We start from the raw sequence: 19322 nt of genomic DNA, 5'->3' as shown, positions 1-19322 counted from the left end.
CTGTATGGGCTGTAAACTGATCTGAAGATGCACTTTTTCTCCCTAGATTTTGTGAGTGACATACAAGCGATCTCACAGACAGTGATTTTTACATATGACAGAGGCTAATCTAACTGTCCCTTCTAAGTGTTAAGTATGCCATTGAAGCTTGCTCAAATTTGAAATTCATGAACATGTTATTAAAATGTTCCAAAAACTCTAGTTCTATTTTATACTAAGTCTGGCTGCTACACAGTGCCTGTCAATGATGCAAAGCTCTGACTGGATATGAAATGGAGTTCTCCTAAAAGGTTCTGAGTGGGGCATGTCACTCATTAGATCTTGCCCCACCTAAGTATAGCCAAGGGTTGACAATCACCCACTCTATGATCAACAGTCTACCTTTCTTTGCTCCTGATCTAAGAAACTCTTTTCCAACTTCTGTCGTTCAGAGCACAAATTCAGATTGTGACACATGGCAAAAGCCTAGATTTCTATTTGACACAGGAACCACCTCCTGCTTTGTCCTGAAGGGTAGCCCCCAAGACTGAGGAGGAAAGAGGTTAAGTAGATGAGACAGAAAATCCCATCCAATGACTATCACATGACTTGGCAACTGGGGGCAGGGTTGTGGTAAGAAAAAAGAAAGGCAGTTTTTAGACTGGGTTAATCAGCTGTGTATAAGCCACTGCTATTCGGCAAAGGAACCTATCTGAACGTTGAACCAAGTAAGTGACTCGTTGTTTTTCTTCTTTTGACCACTATGTTTGGCAATTATCTTTGTTAAATATTTTCCCAACTCATCAGCTTGGGAAACACTTCTTAGGTTGTTGAAAATCCCTCCAGCAGGTAATTTAGCAAGGGATGGTTTGAGGGGCAGGGACTGAGTTTCTGATACAATCCAGGGTGGGTACGTGCTGCAGTAGTCTTCTTGGTCCACTCTCCATCCAGGAGAGTTTTTGTGGCCTTCCCTCTACCTGACTAGCCTTAGTGAACCAGCTTACTTAACACCCATGCATTCACCATTTACAGATCTGGGTAATGACCAGACCTGTACTACAGCACATCTAGTAAATATGAGGTGCAGTGGTGAGCATGTTAGACCAAGAGTTCAAAGACTGAGTTCCAATCCTCTTTGACGAGCTCTGTGACTTCACTGACCTCGAGTTTCCCTCTACCTGGTTCAAATGATTTCCCAGGTGTCTTCCAGCTTTAGCACACTAAGATCCTGGTTATCATCCAGACCAATTCTAAGGGACAATATAGTAGGAAAAGAGAGGAAGTCCAATGATGTGAATGTCTTATGACCCAGTGGGAATTCTGGGATTTAATAAAAAAAGATGCTGAAAAAGGAATCAAAACTCTCCCTATGTGTCCATTACTTAGACTTTGTGTGACTTCAGGGGTTTTGACAATTGACAACTGAGGCTCCTTTCAGTCCTGTCATCTATTACTCTGGTTCAATGAATGGAATCTGGGGTCTGGAGACCTGAGAGTCAGGCCCAGCTCAGCCACTATCTTAACCACCCTTAGCTCCAGTGACTTCCTCTGTAAGATAGATCTAATAATATCATCTCATGGAGTTTGTTACAGTAGTATTTTTTGAGGTAGTGTAAGCACAAGCCATTTGTAAGTAGTAAAGTACTTATAGAAATGGTAGTCATCTATGAGTATTAGCATCCTTTTAATAGACTCCAAGTCTTTTTCTTCAATGGCTCTTGGTCCAGCCATCGTGTCCTTCCACCTCTAACTGAGGCATAGTCCTTTCTGATTGACTTGAACCTTACAGTTATGTTTCTGCTGACAATAGCCATTTGACAGTTAATTCCTTTTTCCCTGTGAAAATGTGATCCTGAAGCAAGATCTGGGGGTAAGAGATGACAGGTTTGAGGAGATAATAGCAGTAAACATAGGGACGTCCCTCAATGTCAACACTCAGAAGATAACACACATCAAAGAAGCTGCCAACATGAAATGCTTAGATCTCAGAAACCCTTGCAAAATTCTATGACTCCAGCTAACCCACCCCCTTCCAAACAGAAGCACTAGGCAGGGGGCAAATAGGTAGTAAGGTTTTTGGTCGTGATGTCTGAAATGGTGTGCTGACAGCACAACTCACCTTTGGAAACGGGACTCAACTCATCGTGGAACCGAGTAAGTTATGCATTTTATTCAGTGTGTTTATTCCCTTGGAGTTGTGGCATAGTCCTGAATAAACGCAACTTCTTGAGAAGTTAGGAGGTTCTAAATGGGAAATCCATTGTTGTTGTTACAAAGAGCCAGGGGAAAATTGGAGGACAAATTCACTAGGTTTCTCTTAAGAACATATTCTACGTATGCTTGGAAACTCTGTTCTGAGGATTAGTATTGATAAGTCTTCTACAACTGCTTAAATAAAGCCCTTGGTCAGGCTTCTGGCCCTCTGGTCAGGGACTGGGACCAGGGAAAAGGCAAGTTCTAGATAAGGAGAATCCACTGTTTATGAGGAAAAAGAGTCATGGTCACAGCGTAGGAAGAGGGAGGGTTAGAAAGAAGAAAAATATTATTAAAGAAGGAGTTAGATCAAAATAGCCTTCTCTGCCTCAGACGATAAAAGCCAATCTGCCCTTGTCTCTTTTTTGCTGAGAACTTGCATTAAATCATCTTGCCTGGCTCACACTAAATGTTCTCCAAGGTCCCATTCTTGTCTGGGTCTGCCGAGAACCGTAATGTGCACACCTCCCTTGTTAGCCCTGAATCTGAGGATTCTGTAAAGGTTCAGGAGCCCACATCCAAAGTAGAAACACAGCCCCCAACTTCAAGACAATAGCGAAGTAGTGGTGCTCTCCTAGAGATATTGTCCACCGGCAGTCTGTTCCAGTGTTTGGAAATCCAGGGGTCATATTCAGGTAGTCTGGGTAGCTGCCAACAGTCAGTCACTGGGAGCAGTCCAGAGAACAGCAGTCTTTCAGATGCTTCCCAAAATGCCAAAACCAATGGGGCATTGGTTAGATTCTGATTTTGTTTATTTCAGAGGAAATAAAAAGTGGGGAAATATACATGAATGTGGGGAGGCGATCTGACACTCCTGAAAGGGACTGGTAGTGTCAACGGGGTCTCTGTCTCTCAGAGGGTAATATAAACTTACAGGCATACTTGATTGCCTCTTGCTTCCAGGGAAATAGTGGAATTTGGTGAGTTTTCTTATCTTTGAAGGGAGAGAGACTAGAGCAATGAAAAGAAGGAAAGAAACAGAATCACGTTGTAACTGATTGCAGTCTGATTGATGTTGGGCAAATTGCATCTGAGCAAAAGGTGGTGTGTTTCATTTTCCCTTTAAATCATTTCCACTTGAGATTCAGAGTTATCTGCCGTGTTAGAATCAAATCTCTGAGGCTGTGCCTTTGGAAGTCTTCAGAGATGAAACTGATGCTTAGCCCCTCTGTCGAGATGCTGACCTGAGAGCTCTCCAGGGATACCCCAATTGCTTCTCTGGTTTTCTCTTCCTGCAGTGATCGAGTGTAATATGATGATATGAAGCTCAGGTAGGGGGGCTGAGAATTTCAAATCAAACCCACAATCCTTAAAGTTTTGACAACCTATAATGGCCCTATACAACCATCCTTCCCTTTGCCTAGCTCTAGCCCTAGACTCTTGATTTTTGGGTGATAAGACAGAGTAATCATCCTTAAGTTCTATTTCACATGATTACTCTGTCCTCCTGAGGCTTGTATCTAGATCCAGACTCAAGAGAAATTATAAAACAAAAATAAGCAATCCAAAGCAAGCGCTGGCTTCTCTGACCTGTATCCATGACACACAGCACCACTGGGCTCCCCTGTCAGCTACCAATTTCTTGTTCAACCCTCAGGTCCTTAGAAAGCCTTTCCATGGACTCAGGGAATTAGAAAGTAGGTTTGTTGTTATTGTGAGACTCAGTCTGAGTGATGGGGAAGAAATTAGGTTTCTAATCAAAAAGGTGGATTGTGACCCAAGAGAAGGACCGGAATATGAGAACAAGATCTGTGTCTAAACCCTCCTCGGCCTAACATTCATTACAAGAAATGTTAATATTCAGTGCCCCATCCCTGCTCCCAAGCTAATGTGTTCTTCTTGGAGAGCCCTCCCAATAAACGGGATGTTAAATTTTCCATCCTGAAGGCAGTTATTGGTCACCTGTCACCCTCTTCTCTTGCTCTGTCTCAGCCCTGTCCCCTGTCCCAGTGCTTTTTGGCTGGGGATTTCATGCTCACCTCCTTACCCAGCAGTTAAACTATTATTAGCTTCAAAGGGAACTGAGACTCTATGAGTTTGACCCCTGATCTAATAAAGGGCAGCTTTGTAGCTCTCTGAGTGGCAGGGTCTCTAGGCTGGGACCCAGGCTGGAGAGGCAGGATACAGATGTTCTAGCCCAGGCCCCAGGGCCAGCCCCAGGCTGGTTACCTGTGAGGCAGCATCGCAATGTGCTCCTGGGACACCTGACAGATGTTTTTTGGAGCTGGCACCAAACTCTTCGTGGAGCCCCGTGAGTTGATTTTTTTCCATACATTTCTAGGGAGGAATTGACTCCTGGGACTAGGGTTGCCATCCAGTTTGCATTACGTGAAAAAGTATAACTAGGAGTTGGAGTAGTACAGATGGAGTGGGCCACAGTAAAGATATTAGGCTGAGTAGCTGAAGTAGCTCTGTAATTATTTTTACTTAAAAAAAAAAAAACTTATTTCTGAAATCTTCAGAGCAGCCCAGAAAGCAGAAAGAAATCTAGAAGAATTATACTAATAGTTGGAGCATCAGGTGGAGGAGGGGCAGAGGCCCAAATTCTCCAAGGTGGTTGCTTCATCCTTAGGCATCCCTTTAGCTAAGCTGACTAGTGTGAATGACTTGTTGCCACCTGTAAAATGTCCGGCAGCTGGAAGATTTAGGAGAGAAATGGTCAACCTGGTCAGAGTAATCAGGTAGAGCAAACTTACCTGATTTGTGTTCAAGTTAAATCCCATATTGGCAGAGACCTTTGAAACTGTGAGTGACATTTGTTATCCATGTTGCGATGCTTAGGGAACCAGTAAGACACTCTATGAGAATCTAGAACATAGATGACTTCTAAGTTTATAAATTAAGAAAAACTGTTCAGGAAAGGTATACACTTCTTTTTGTATTGTTTACCAGCACATAACCTTAGCATTAGATGGGTACTCATAAAAAGAGAAAGTCTGAAAATAAAATAACAATTGCCCAAATAAATAGCACGTTGCAATACATGCTGAAATATAATTATGTTTGTGGACCAAGGAGAAAGCCTGGAAATTCTCAAAAGATAAGTGATTACATCTTTAAATTTTAGACTTCAACGTAGTGCAAATTTTATACAACTTCAAATTTTGGTTTAGGTCTAATATAAAATAGACTAGGTTACATAGGGCAACTATATTGTATGCATCCAATTTTTATTTTTATTTTTTTTGTGGTATGCGGGCCTCTCACTGTTGTGGCCTCTCCTGTTGCGGAGCACAGGCTCCGGACGCGCAAGCTCAGTGGCCATGGCTCACGGGCCTAGCCACTCCGCGGCATGTGGGATCTTCCCAGACCGGGGCACGAACCCGTGTCCCCTGCATTGGCAGGCAGACTCTCAACCACTGCGCCACCAGGGAAGCCCCGCATCCCATTTTTTAAAAAAGGTTCAATTCAGTCAGATAGCCTTTTCTTTAGTTACCACGACACCAAAGAATGGGTTAAACACTTTACTTTCAAACAATTGTTTTGAACGGATAGACATTAATTGAGAAAGAGGATCTGAGAAAAATGTTTTACCAAACCAATGCATTATGCTCTATCTGAAATGCTGAGTAACAGATTCAGAGCACAATATCCTGAGTGTATGACCTTCTTCAGACATCTGTCTTGTTGGTTATATCACATTATTCAAATTATTCAAGCCAGGTCTCTCCAGCCCAAAGTGATCATTAGCAACTGCCTTTGAAATTAGGTTTTTAAATCCCAAGCAAGGCTTAATTATCCAACTAAATCAGACTACGATTGGGTCACACTCTTAAGTAACGAAGGAGATAGGGTTATTTTGGTTTTGCTTTATAATGGACTAGTTTCCTTTCTCTATAACTCATTTTCAAGCTCCCTTGAAAATCAACTGGAATCCATCTCACCAAAGTCAGTATCGTAAGAGAGAAATGCCACAGTTCTGGAGGGAGGTGAGTGAGCAGAACGTGTGGTTTCCAAGCCGTTACTGCTGGGGTTATCAGTGTCTGTTATCAGTGGCTTCAGCTATGCCGTGAAACAAAACAATGAAGGTTTTCTCCTTCCACGTTCCAGGAGAGCCCTTTGAAAAATCCCCAACCCCACTCTGGTTTTAAGGAAAGAAAAAGATGCATATACAGAGTAGCAGATAGATGACTGTCCAAGATGAGGCATGAAAGGAGAGAAGGCCAGGAGGAGACCCAATTATTGTAACCAGTGTTCCACAGCTCCACTTAGAACAAAACAAGAAGAAATGGGCTTAAACTAGTTTTATGTTCCTAAGGACTTCTGAGAATGACAGCTGTAATTCTGATTAAAGACTCAAACGAAACTGTAGGGTGGTCCCTTACATAAGAATTCACCTGAAGGCAGAGAGATGGACCACTTAACTTTAGCAGATCCCTTCCAGTCCAAAAAATGGGGATGACACCCTAAAGTGACACAAACACCTCCATCCGCAGAGTGTTGGAACCAGTTATATAGTCCTTCTCAGACCTTGCCCTGATCTCATTCCAAGGGCTCATGCATTTAAAATAAACCAACTGATTCAGAGAGATTTTCAGCCTAACTGGATTGTCCAGAGGATTGTTTAATAAAACATAAATATTTGAAACTCAAAAGACTCAAAATACACTTCTTTGTATTTGTCATTTTCTGTCTCTGCTCCCAGCCATATATCTCTTAGCAGCTCCTAACTAGAAGTCAAACTGCTGCATTTCATGTCTACTTCTCTTAGCCATCCTTTCATAGAGGTGCTAACAAGCTCAGGTCACTAACAGGATGCAGGAAAGTCTGGATTGTAGTGTTTGGCCCCAGAGGAATTGAGGAAAACATCATGGTTTAACTCCCACACATGGATAATCATCTCACAAAATAAACTGATTATATTTACAGAAATTCAGGCTGTTGTCAACCCATCCGTTTTTGTCATGAAAAACGGGACATATGTCACTTGTCTGGTGAAGGAGTTCTACCCCAAAGATGTAACTATAAGTCTGGAATCATCCAAGATAATAAGAGAATATGACCCTGCTATCGTCATCTCTCCCGGTGGGAAGTACAGTGCCGTCAAGCTTGGTCAGTATGGAGATCCAGATTCAGTGACATGTTCAGTTCAACATAACAACCAAACCTGGAGCTCTACTGACTTCAAACCGAAGAAAAATACTTCAGGTAGGTCCTATCTGGCCTCAAGGGGCAGCGATTGTGGGGAAGAAAAGTCAAGGGAAAGAGAAGTTAGAGTTGTAAACTCTTGACAGATCACTCTCAACATGGCGTCACGCTGGAAACAAGACTTAGGCTCAGACTCAAGACTTAGGCTAATTCCCATCATTGACTAGGCATTAAACTCTCTGCATCTCTGCACTGGAATCTAAGATAAAGCACATCTTATTTCATCCCCATCTCTCCTCTTCACCAACCCCTGTCTCCTTCCTCTTAAAGACTCTAGGGTTGAAAATTCATGTGAGGTCTAATCTAGTGTGAATGCCATAACAAAGGGCAGTCCAGCTTATCATGGTGTTAATTATTCTAGTTGTTCTTACAAATTAGAGGCATACCTGCATGTGGGCCTCATGGTACAATGGAAAAAAGTCTCAGGACAGGAAGTATGTTGACTGTGCAAATAGCGATAGGACCTTAACCAAGTCACTTCTCTGGTCCTTAGTTTACTTACTTAAAGTCTAAGTAAGTAAAACCTGAAATCCAGTTTTAAAACCTGAAATACCTTAAGCCTCTCGGTTATCATTGTAACCCTGACCACTGCTGTTTGTTCCAGAAAGTCCAAAGCCAAAGGAACCTGAAAACATCAATCAAACTCAAACTCCAGAGACCTGCTATGAGCCCCAAGGTTAGTTGAAACCAAAGGGCCAACTTCAGAACTGAGGTTAAAGCAAACTCTGTCATTGTCAGATGGGGCCCAAAATCATTCTATTTCAAAAGAAAACAAAAACCATACCTGAGCCCAGTTGATTCCCTCTGACTCTCTAAGCAGAGTTTGCCTGGCTGCAAGCATGGGTTTTTCCAAAGCTTGCCTTACTGGATGTGAATAGCAGCCTTAGGTCTCTGAAGGCTATCTGGCACCAAGCTGGGCTTCAGACCAGGAAGAATGATGGTGATTCAGGGCAGGCTGGTTTCGGTGCTGTGGGTCCAATTTCTGGAAGGAAATTTAGTCTCTTGCTGAAGCCACCACTGTCATTCTCATTCAATTGCAGTGCAAGCCGGGAAAGTGAACATGATGTCCCTTGCAGTGCTGGGGCTCCGAATGCTGTTTGCCAAGAGTGTTGCCATCAATTTTCTCTTGACTGCCAAGTTATTTTTCTTTTAAGGTAAGAACTAGCTGCTTCTTATGCCTACCTCCACCCAAACTATGCTGCACATGGAGGAAAGGAGTTTAGGAATGGTAAGAAGCATTGAGAAAGGAAAAACACATAGAGACATATTATGATTTACTAAGGTGGACCTTTTCAGATACTCAGCATAACACCCCATCTCCTGTTAGCCTTTTATTTCAAGCCAGACTCAAAATTCATGTAATATAATATAATACCAGCCAATAATCCTCACCTCAAACTCAGGAGCTAAAATAATTGGACCTAAACAGGAGAAATCTTTTTCTTTACTGCTAATTTTGTTTATATGGCCAAGGGACCATGGGCTTTTTGCAAGGCCATCAGTAAAGCTTCACTTGAAGAATATTCAGGGGGAGCAGAACCTATCTTTGCCCAGACAAAGGGGATGTCAACTCTCGATCCTTAATCATAGGACTCGATGTGTAGACCAGCCTATCCCTGGGATGAACCTATGCTCCCATCCTTAGTGAACAGCTCACTACTAGTGACTCAGGATGCATGCAAAGTTGAGGATGAGATGTGAATTATTTGCCTGTTACTTGCATTGCCTCTTCTGGTTATCTTAGACATGAAATTTGACCCGGGGCTTAGGTTTGCCTATGTCACTAACTCACTATGTTACCTAGGCCAGGTTGCTTCACCTTTCTGGGCCTGGGTTATCACATCTGTAAAACAAAGGAGTGAAGAAGAACTAAAGGAGAGCAGATGGGTTTTATGACTTGTGCCAACATAGATAAACTGATAGTGACTAGCTGAACTATCACCATGTGTAGAAGGGAAATGTGCCAGGATATATTAGTGATGTCTGCAACAGTACAACCACAGCAAGTACTGGCCATCCCCAGGACTGCATGACTGCTATGATTCCTTCCAGCACTGACAGTCTATGATTCTATAACCCTGACAACTTTCCTTCACTTGCAGGCTGACCGGCATGAGAAGGCTACACGCCCTGAAAGAAATCAAAAGCCTACAGAGGTGCTATCTCCTAGGCTTTCAACTTCCTGGTGGTTTAAGTTGACCCGTCCCAGCCTTGCTTAAATGGCTGTTTCCCAAACCAGTTTTCCTTTAAAGGCAACAAACCCAGCTTATCCTTCAGCCTGATGAAAGACAGAAGTCCTGGAGAGTGGGGGCTTATGGTCCCAACTGTTTTACATGCTGCTTTATAAAAGGATATAGAGATATGAAGGTATATAGGACACATTTTTTTTCCTACAAATGACACACTTTGAAAATGGTGTTTTGTTCCTTTGACTTTCTTTGCCTCCAGAAGTAGAAAGCAGGAGCCATCGGGTTCCTAGCCCCATTCTCCAAGAGGAAAATAGATCCTGGGCTTCTACTGAAACATAAAAGGCTCTGCTCAACCCAGCACTAGGTTTGCCCCAAACTAGCGTTCTCATCCACAAAGGCACTTTCTGCTTTTCCTAGTATTTGACAAACAAAACTACATTTGACTTCCTAACACTCTCTGCCCAGGCAATGGGGTTTCTCAAATCTCATCTAAATACCCTCAGAGTTATTAGCAGAGATCAGAGTAAAATGCAGAGGAAATGGGTTTCTCTCTATTAATTGATTCAACGAACATGAATTACTCCAAGTTCTAGGCACTGTACTGAGGGTGCAAAAATACGTAAGACGTGGGTCTTGCTTTCAAGCAACTCATTGTGCAAGTGTTCTGGGAGGGAGGGACAGGAATGAGACCCCGAGATTTCCCCTGTAAGAACAGTGTCTTCATGACCCCCTGCCTGCCCATCCATGCCCAGGAAGTTTGAAGGCACTGGACCTTTGGTGTTGATGGTTTTCTGCCATTCTTCTTTGTCTCTATTGCATGTATTAAAGTGCATTGTGTGCGCCTTGCTTCTGGCTTTCCTCATTGCGGACCATCGCAGGGGGTAAGGGGAGCTGTGAATTCACTGGTAGTCAGACAAAAACCACACTGAGTTTATAGGTCACACCACAGCTTCCTGGGCCCCCAGCCTGCAGGCTCCTGCCTCGGGGACCCACCCCTGGGTTTCCTGCTACTCCAACAACATCAGCGTCCCTGGTGTGGCCTCTGAGCTCTGCTCCTCCCACCTCAGCAAGGCCAGCTTTTTCCGGGTGCACAAACCCAGGTAGCAAATGTCTAGCAACCGAGCACTGTGGGTTCCTCAGCACCTATGTGGGCTGTCAGGCGGGGGCTCATGAGGTTACAAGTGAAAGAGCAACGTTCATCCACAACTCCCCCATCTTTGCCATCTGCAGACTCCTATGTCATGTCCTCACAACCCAAACCAAAGAAAGGAGGCAGTGGCATTCTGAGTCAATGAGTTTAGGACAATCTAGATGGATAAGCCAGGTCCATCCAGGGGAAAACTATTAAAAGATTCCACACATCTTCACCTCATGTGCATCAAGAATGCCTGTTTCCAAAACATTCCCATCTGTTACCTTGGGCCATTCTTAAGAATGTTTCTCTGAAGTTGCTAAGAACAAAACAACACATCCTCATTTTTCAGATGGAAAAAAATATGTCCCCCAGAAAAGGTATGTACCTTGTTCAAGGTCATTCAGAGAGGCAGCGATATTTCTGGGAGCAGAACAAAGTTATCAGGAGTGCCAGCCCCAAGTTCCTTCTACAAGAGCACAGCACATCCCTGAGACAGGGAAGAGGGCTTGTTTTGAAGTTCAGCTAGGCTGAACTTCAGAATAGTCCTGTACATAGCATATGAATGAGCCACCCTCTGGCCTACTTTGATCATCAGTGAAAGGCATCCTAGTATTTTATAGAACCATGAATTTCTTCCACCAAAAGGATGCTCCTGAAAAGATTTAAGGCAGGAGCCATAGGGGATTGCGGCTGCCTTCTGGTGCGGAAACCATGCTATCGTGGATTATAGTTTTCCAGAGCTTTCACGTGTAGAATCTCATGTGACCCCAAAGGAGTCTCCAGGAGATTAGTACACACGCTCAGTAGGTGGCAGAACAGAAGCCCGGAGGCTGAGTCATTTGGCCTGATCCTTTGGCTCCCTCACGCATGTCTTTTCCATCCCTCTCTATAGCGACTGCTCTCCACCTGCCTGTGTTGAAGCCCAGACATACTGCTGCCCAAGCCACCTACTGATACAACCTCCTAGGGTGCAGCTGCAAGGGAGCCCCCAGAAGTGCAGCCCCACACCCCTGGCTCTGTCATTAACCAGATCAGCAACCTTCCAAATGTCCCTCACTTCTCTGGGCTTCAGTGCTTTCCCTATAAAATACCGTCTAAGGCTTCTACTATTTCTAAGATTACATCTAATAACTCTAATAGTTGTTTTAAGGAAGAGACACCCACAGAAGTAGAGGAAGGAGGGATGGATTCCCAGGGCCGAGGGTATATCTATTTTTGACATCACATTGTTGGTTTCCCCTGGAGGTAATTCTCTCCCCTGGGGATACCACTGAGCTCCAAACTCGGGGCCTTTGAAGCTGGGATTCTGGTTTTCACAGACAGCTTTCTGGGAATATCTCAGTGCTCTTCAGTGAAAGAAAAATGTTCTCCAAACACAGTAAGTAAAATGGAGGTGCCAAAGAGAATCCAGGAGAAATAAGGCGGCTATACAAGAGGATGCAAATGAAAGGTAAACCAGGGAAATTCTTTAAAGTAAGTAACTTTGTGTCCAATTTGAGTCTTAAAAGGAAACAGGCTAATTCACAGCAATGGATGAATGATGGAGACTAAAATAAAGACACTTCCAAAAGGCTCTCCTGAAGTTGGCCCTTCACCAGCCCCGTCCTGATAAGCTCCCAGCGCATGCAGCACATCCTTGTCAAGCCCTGCTCTGTATCAGGCACGACCTGGGCACCAGAGTCTCTCAGACGTGCAGTCTCCCTTCCCCACCACGGGCACTCGGGCAGGCAGGGCCCTCTGTGTCAGAAGTGGGGAGATGTCTGCTCCATCGGAAGCCAGGGTGCTCCCCTGGATGTGACCAGGCCTTTTCTTATTTGGAAGACATGTTAGGGCACCTCTAAAGGCCAGACTGGACCACAGAATGACAGGGAAGAAGGATGCTGTGTCCAAGGACGTAAGCTGTCCGGAGAGGCAGCTCTGCCAGGCTGTGCCCAGGGGTTTGTGTGCAGACTTCCTGGACACCTGCATCACCGTGGGACCACAAGCCACAGTAGTAAGTGGCACTGTCTTCAGGCCTCACTGAGGAGATCACCAAGTGGAAGGTTTTGTGGGTCAGGCTGTGCTGCACGGAAAATCTACCCCGAGCAAGATCCGCATCATGGGATTTAATGTTATTCCTGTGCAGGACAAACTAGAAGGAACGATCTGGTCTTATTTGGTACCAGTATAAGTCTGGATCTAAGTATGTGGTTTGGAAAATGCATTGTAGTGTCACCTCACTGCCACTCACCAGTATCTGCTCCTGGGAAATCTGGGTCACTTGGTTACACAGCACGTCCTTGTCTGTGAAGAGAAAAAAATAATAAAACAGTGAAGTCTTACACTCCGCAGGCACTGGGTCTAGCACAGGCCCATCCGGAGGGAACCCAATGGGCAGAGGCAGGGGAAAGACACAGAGATGAAAATTAAAGGCAGAAAATAACTGGAAAATCCAGTGTGACTGAGAAAGAGCCCAAGCCTTGGAAAGTAAGAAAAAGGGAAACGGGTGATAGAACGAGCAGGACATAACAATGAGTGTACTTAACAGAAAAACAAAAGGCTGAAGCCCACAAGAAGAATCATCTTCTTTTCATATCAGGGAGGAGGATATAGAATAAAACTGGGCTCCTTAAATCTCTGAGACCGTCTCAGTGCTTCTGAAGGGAAGGAGATGGGAGGGAAGTGAGGGGAGCAGGGCAGCCCTGACGGTCACGTGACTGAATTAGCTGTTATTCTCTGGGGCGCATGCTTCCAACCCAGGAAAAGTTGTTGTTATTGTTTTTGTGGTCCTCAATCCATCCTGTACTAATCTTTTTGTAAAACACAATGAAAATGAATTAGTTTTTAAAAAAGAAAGAGAGACTGCAAGTCCAATGATCACATACTTCGATATCAAATTGCCCTAAAAGTGGCTTATCCTCCATTTCCGCATCCTCTGGTCACAGACCGGGTACCAGTCCAGGATCGCACTTTGAGTAGCACTGTCACACAGCACTAGCACAGCTGCACACACCTGGAGTACTCTATACATGAGATAAATGAATGAGGACCTTAACCTAGTCTTACATATTTGTGTAAAAAGAAAAAGGAGAGGGTTGGATGAGGTCATTTCTAAAATCTGCCCTAGCCCTGAATTCTAGAACTCTTTTATTTTTGTTGTTGTTGTTGTTATGTTTTTTGGGTTTTTTTTATACAATTTTTAAATGTTGCACTCCACTGACAGTTACTACAAAATATTGAACTCTTCTATTTCTCATGCTTGAGGGAGTGCTGTGGTCCTGAGAACGCTCACTGCACTTCCCACAGCTTGATTTCCATCTCTCCCTCTGCAGCATACACTTGGCTCCAGTTGGAAACTTCTCCCCCCCGGAAGCAGACCTTCCCAGTGGGTGAACTGCCGTGAGTGGGTTACAGGCTCGCTGAGACAGTGCTCACAGTGGACACTGGGACCTGGGGTGGCTGGAGCCCCGGAGGCCAGCCCCTCCCGGCTACATCTCAATACAAATATTGTCTTCTGGGTAAGCCAAGACATGACAACTACTGGGAAGCACTGCCCTAAAAAATAGAAGGCCAAGTGGCTCCCCCAAACCTAGGAGTGTTTCTAGGAGTACTTCCGGAGTTCCTTTGTTTCCCTGGTCCCTCACCTCCAATTCATCAGGAAGGCCTGTCAGTTGCACCATGAAGTGTGTCTCCAGTGCATCCACTTCTCTCCACCGCCACTCCCACCACCTCCCACCAACACCACCATCTCTTGTCAGGACCACGGCAATAACGCCCCTTGTCAGGTCCCCTTGCTTCTGCTCTTGCCCCTGGACCATCTCCTCTGCAGGTCTTTATAAAATGTAAATCTCATGATGCCAGCAGGGCCTCCCTTCCTGGACCTGTGACCCACTGCACATGGTGGGATCTCTGCCCTCTGTCCAATCTCCCTGCACGTCCTCTCCTGCCTCTGTCACTCCCCTTCAGCAGCTGTGGCCTTCCTCTGCTCCTCTACCTGCCTCCCTCTTCTAGGTCCCTGAAACTCTGCTTCCAGGTTTTCACAAATCTCAGCTCAAAGAGGCTTTCCCTGGCAAGTAAATTAGTCACTCACCTGGGTACCCAGAGTCACCCTCGATTTCACCTCTTATTTTCCCTCACATCACTATTTGTCATCATCAGGTTTCTACACGTTTATTATTTGTCTTTCCCTTCTCACCCCATATACACATACATATACACCATCATGTAGGCAGGGCCTGCATGAAGGCAGGGCCTTGCTTATCTGTTCACTGATCCGTCCCAGCCCCTAGGACTGTGTCTGCCACGTAATTGACAACCAACAAATATTTGTGAACAAAGGAATATAACTTTGTCCACTTAAAAACTCACCAATGGCATGGATAAGTTTGCCAAATTTGTTTTAAATTTTTTTTATCAAAGTATAGTTGATTTACAGTGTTGTGTTAGTTTCTGGTGTGCAACATAGTGATTCAGTTTTATATATATATATATTCTTTTTCATATTCTTTTCCATTATGCATTATTACAGTGTACTGAATATCGTTCCCTGTGCTATATACAGTATTACCTTGTTGTTTATCTATTTTATATATAGTGGTTTGTATCTGCTAATCCCAACTCCTAATTTATCCCTCCCCCAACCCCTTTCCCCTTTGGTAACCATAAATTTGTTTTTTATGTCTGTGAATCTGTTTCTCTTTCATAAATAAGTTTACTTTTGTCATTTTTTAGATTCCACATTTAAGTGATATCACATGATATTTGTCTTTTTCTGACTTACTTCACTTAGTATGATAATCTCTAGGTCTATCAATGTTGCTGCAAATGGCATTATTTCATTCTTTTTTATGATTGAGTAGTATTCCATTTTATATATATATATATATATACATATATATATATATATATATATATACACACACACACATATATATCACATCTTCTTTATCCATTTTCTGTTGATGGACATTAAGGTTGCTTCCATGTCTTGCCTATTGTAAATAGTAAGGTTGCCAGATTCAGTGAATAAAAACACAGGACACCCAGTTAAGTTTCCATTTCAAATGAAAAACAAAAAAACTTTTAAGTAATAATTGGGACTTGCCATATTTAGGATATATTTACTCTAAAAAGGTATTCGTTGTTTATCCGAAATTCAAATTTCACTGGAAATTTTGCATTTTATCTGGTAGCCCTTGTCGTGAAGATTAGCAAAAGTGCACACCAGGAAGTCTGCAGTCCGTGTGAGCATCCCCAGGCCCTCAGCTGTGGAAGAGGCAGGGTCAGCAACGGGGCTGCTCTCTCTGATCAGCTGCTGCCAGGCCTGCACTGCCCCCTGCAGGCAGGTGTCCCCTCTCAAAGGCACCAGCCCCTCTGCTGGGGAGAAGGCCACTTCAGAACTTCCCACTCTCAGATATTTCACGGGCTCTAGCAGCCCCCAGTCAGTCTCTGGGAGTCTGTCCTTGTTCTAAAGGTGTTGCCAGGCATGATATTCATGAGAGCTGAGTGTTCCCTTCCTGATCTAGGCAGTATAACAGTTAACAAATTAAACTGCTGCTCCTCTTCTGATGGCCCAACCTCAGTTACATCTGCCCATACCCGAGAACAGAGGAAAGGGCTTCAAAACCCTCACTCAGAGGGACAAGCCCTCTCCCCAATCCTTCACATGGAGACCTCCTTGCGTGGCACATCATGAAACTCCCCACCATGATGTCCTTCCAACACTCCTTGAAAGGCATCCCTTCAGGAAGGGCACTTCTCAGAACAGCAGTGCAGTGTCATGGTTAAGGAGTGGGGTTCCGGATCCAGACTGCTTGGGTTCCTATCAGCTCCAGCATGTACTTGCTGTGTGACCCCAAACACGACCTAACCCCTCCAAGCCTCACTTTCTCCATCTGTAAAATGAAGATGATAATAATAATACCTTTTTCACAGGACTGTTGGATAATTAAATGAAATAACACATGCAATACACCCAGCAAATGATCTAAGAACGCTAGGCATTGCTGTTGCTATTGTCATTTATATGAAATAGACTGATGAATAAATTTCCTAAGAACTTGAGTCTCATCAAAGACGTTCAGAAATAAGATGCTGAGTAAATCTAAAATATAAAGTTGTGAAATCTGGCAAAAAAAAACCCAAACCATGTTGTACCAATCGATGGCAAAAAAAAAGTGACTCACATCTTTCATTTGCTGTCATTGCTGTAAGTGTGTCATAGAGCTCTGCACTCTCCCGAGACCTGAGCCAGCTGTGCTCATCCCAAACCCCTAAGAGCACTGGGAACATGGGAAATGAGCCTGCTAGCCCACTGTCCTATGTCTTCCAAAGGTTTCAACAGGCTTGTTCATGGGAGACCACAATGTACAAGAGAGTGACCGCCAAAGTTTAGGGCTAAGAGAGACTCAAGATTTAATGACCTATTACAGATGTATTCTCCTTGAACTTCCCTACCCCATCTCCCTTAAACCTATTGATGTCTGCATCTCAGCAGTTTCCGCAGTCAGTGAGCGCCCTGGGCTGACTTTCATTAGCCCAAAACCACCACTCAACAGAGGCTTTCAGAGGCTTCCGGGAAGATAGCGGAAGAGTAAGACGCGGAGATCACCTTCCTCCCCACAGATACACCAGAAATACATCTACACGTGGAACAACTCCTACAGAACACCTACAGAACGCTGGCAGAAGGCCTCAGACCTCCCAAAAGGCAAAAAAAAAACCCCACATACATGGGTAGGGCAAAAGAAAAAAGAATAAACAGAGACAAAAGGATAGGGACGGGGCCTGCACCAGTGGGAGGGAGCTGTGAAGGAGGAAACGTTTCCACACACTAGGAAGCCCCTTCGCGGGCGGAGACTGCGGGTGGCGGAGGGGGAAAGCTTCGGAGCCACGGAGGAGAGCACAGCACAGCACAGCACAGCAACAGGGGTGCGGAGGGAAAAGCGGAGAGATTCCCGCACAGGGGGTCAGGGCCGACCGGCACTTACCAGGCCGAGAGGTTTGTCTGCTCACCCGCCGGGGCGGGCGGGGCTGGGAGCTGAGGCTCGGGCTTCGGTCGGAGCGCCGGGAGAGGACTGGGGTTGGCGGCGTGAACACAGCCTGCAGGGGGTTAGTGCGCCACGGCTAGCCGGGAGGGAGTCCGGGGAAAAGTCTGGACCTGCCGAAGAGGCAAGAGACTTTTTCTTCCCTCTTTGTTTCTTGGTGCGCGAGGAGAGGGGATTACGAGCGCTGCTTAAAGGAGCTCCAGAGACGGGCGCGAGCCGCGGCTAAAAGCGCAGACCCCAGAGACGGGCAGGAGACGCTAAGGCTGCTGCTGCCGCCACCAAGAAGCCTGTGTGCGAGCACAGGTCACTCTCCACACCTCCCCTCCTGGGAGCCTGTGCAGCCCGCCACTGCCAGGATCCCGGGATCCAGGGACAACTCCCCCGGAAGAACGCACGGCGCGCCTCAGGCTGGTGCAACGTCACGGCGGCCTCTGCCGCCACATGCTCACCCCGCCCTCCGTGCCCCTCCCACCCGCAGGCCTGAGTGAGCCGGAGCCCTCGAATCAGCGGCTCCTTTAACCCCGTCTTGTCTGAGCGAAGAACAGACGCCCTCCAACGACCTACACGCAGAGGCGGGGCCAAATCCAAAGCTGAGCCCCTGGGAGCTGTAAGAACACAGAAGAGAAAGGGAAATGTCTCCCAGAAGCCTCAGAAGCAGCGGATTAAAGCTCCACAATCAACTTGATGTACCCTGCATCTGTGGAATACATGAATAGACAACGAATCATCCCACATTAAGGAGGTGGACTTTGAGAGCAAGATTTATGATTTTTTCCCCTTTTCCTCTTTTTATGAGTGTGTATGTGTATGCTTCTGTGTGAGATTTTGTCTGTATAGCTTTGCTTCCACCATTTGTCCTAGGGTTCTATCTCTCTGTTATTTTCTTTTTAATTTTTTTCTTAGTAATTATTTTTTATTGTAATAATTTTATTTTACTTTATCTTCTTTTTTCTTTCTTTCTTTCTTTCCTTCCTTCCTTCCTTCCCTCATTTAGACAACAAATCATCCCAAATTGAGGAGATGGACTTTGAGAGCAAGATTTATGATTTTTTCCCCTTTTCCTCTTTTTGTGAGTATGTATGTGTATGCTTCTGTGTGAGATTTTGTCTGTATAGCTTAGCTTCCACCATTTGTCCTAGGGTTCTATCCGTCCTTTTTTTTTTTTCTTTTTTTTCTCTTAATAATTATTTTTTTATTTTAATACCTTTATTATATTATATCTTACTTTATTTTATTTTATCTTCTTTCTTTCTTTTTTCCCTCCTTCCCTCCTTCCTTCCTTCCTTCCTCCCTCCCTCCCTCCCTCCTTTCTTTCTTTCTACTTCTACTAATTCTTTCTTTCTACTTTTTCTCCCTTTTATTCTGAGCCGTGTGGATGAAAGGCTCTTGGTGCTACAGCCAGGAGTCAGTGCTGTGCCTCTGAGGTGGGAGAGCCAACTTCAGGACACTGGTCCACAAGAGACCTCCCAGCTCCACATAATATCAAATGGCAAAAATCTCCCAGAGATCTCCATCTCAACACTAGCACCCAGCTTCACTCAACGACCAGCAAGCTACAGTGCTGGACATCCTGTGCCAAACAACTAGCAGGAC

At 44.8% G+C, this 19322-nt stretch overlaps 1 long non-coding RNA gene and 1 gene segment (V, D, J or C); one reads left to right on the top strand and one right to left on the bottom strand.

Moving 5' to 3' along the window:
- LOC109552290 (uncharacterized) overlaps positions 1–18132 on the bottom strand; it is a 212691-nt gene extending 194559 nt beyond the window's left edge. For 2 of the 3 annotated variants that reach the window (XR_012329419.1, XR_012329417.1), the window contains exons 1-2: positions 17673–18131; positions 12935–12987 (exon numbers count right to left, since the gene is read on the bottom strand). This is a non-coding gene — a long non-coding RNA (uncharacterized lncRNA). Of the gene's footprint in view, positions 1–12934; positions 12988–17672 lie in introns of all 3 variants that reach the window. The other variant, XR_012329416.1, reaches the window with a different exon arrangement.
- On the top strand, positions 603–10415 carry LOC101319500 (T cell receptor delta constant-like). The segment is given in 5 exon segments: positions 603–707; positions 7102–7380; positions 7985–8056; positions 8421–8534; positions 9483–10415. Coding segments are annotated over 3 exon segments (429 nt in total).
- Positions 18133–19322: the final 1190 nt, after the last annotated feature.

The sequence above is a fragment of the Tursiops truncatus genome, chromosome 2 (genome assembly GCF_011762595.2).
Source record: "Tursiops truncatus isolate mTurTru1 chromosome 2, mTurTru1.mat.Y, whole genome shotgun sequence".
NCBI classification, from domain to species: Eukaryota; Metazoa; Chordata; class Mammalia; order Artiodactyla; family Delphinidae; genus Tursiops; species Tursiops truncatus.
Note: the sequence above shows the minus strand (reverse complement) of the source record. Positions and strands in the feature narration are given on the sequence as shown.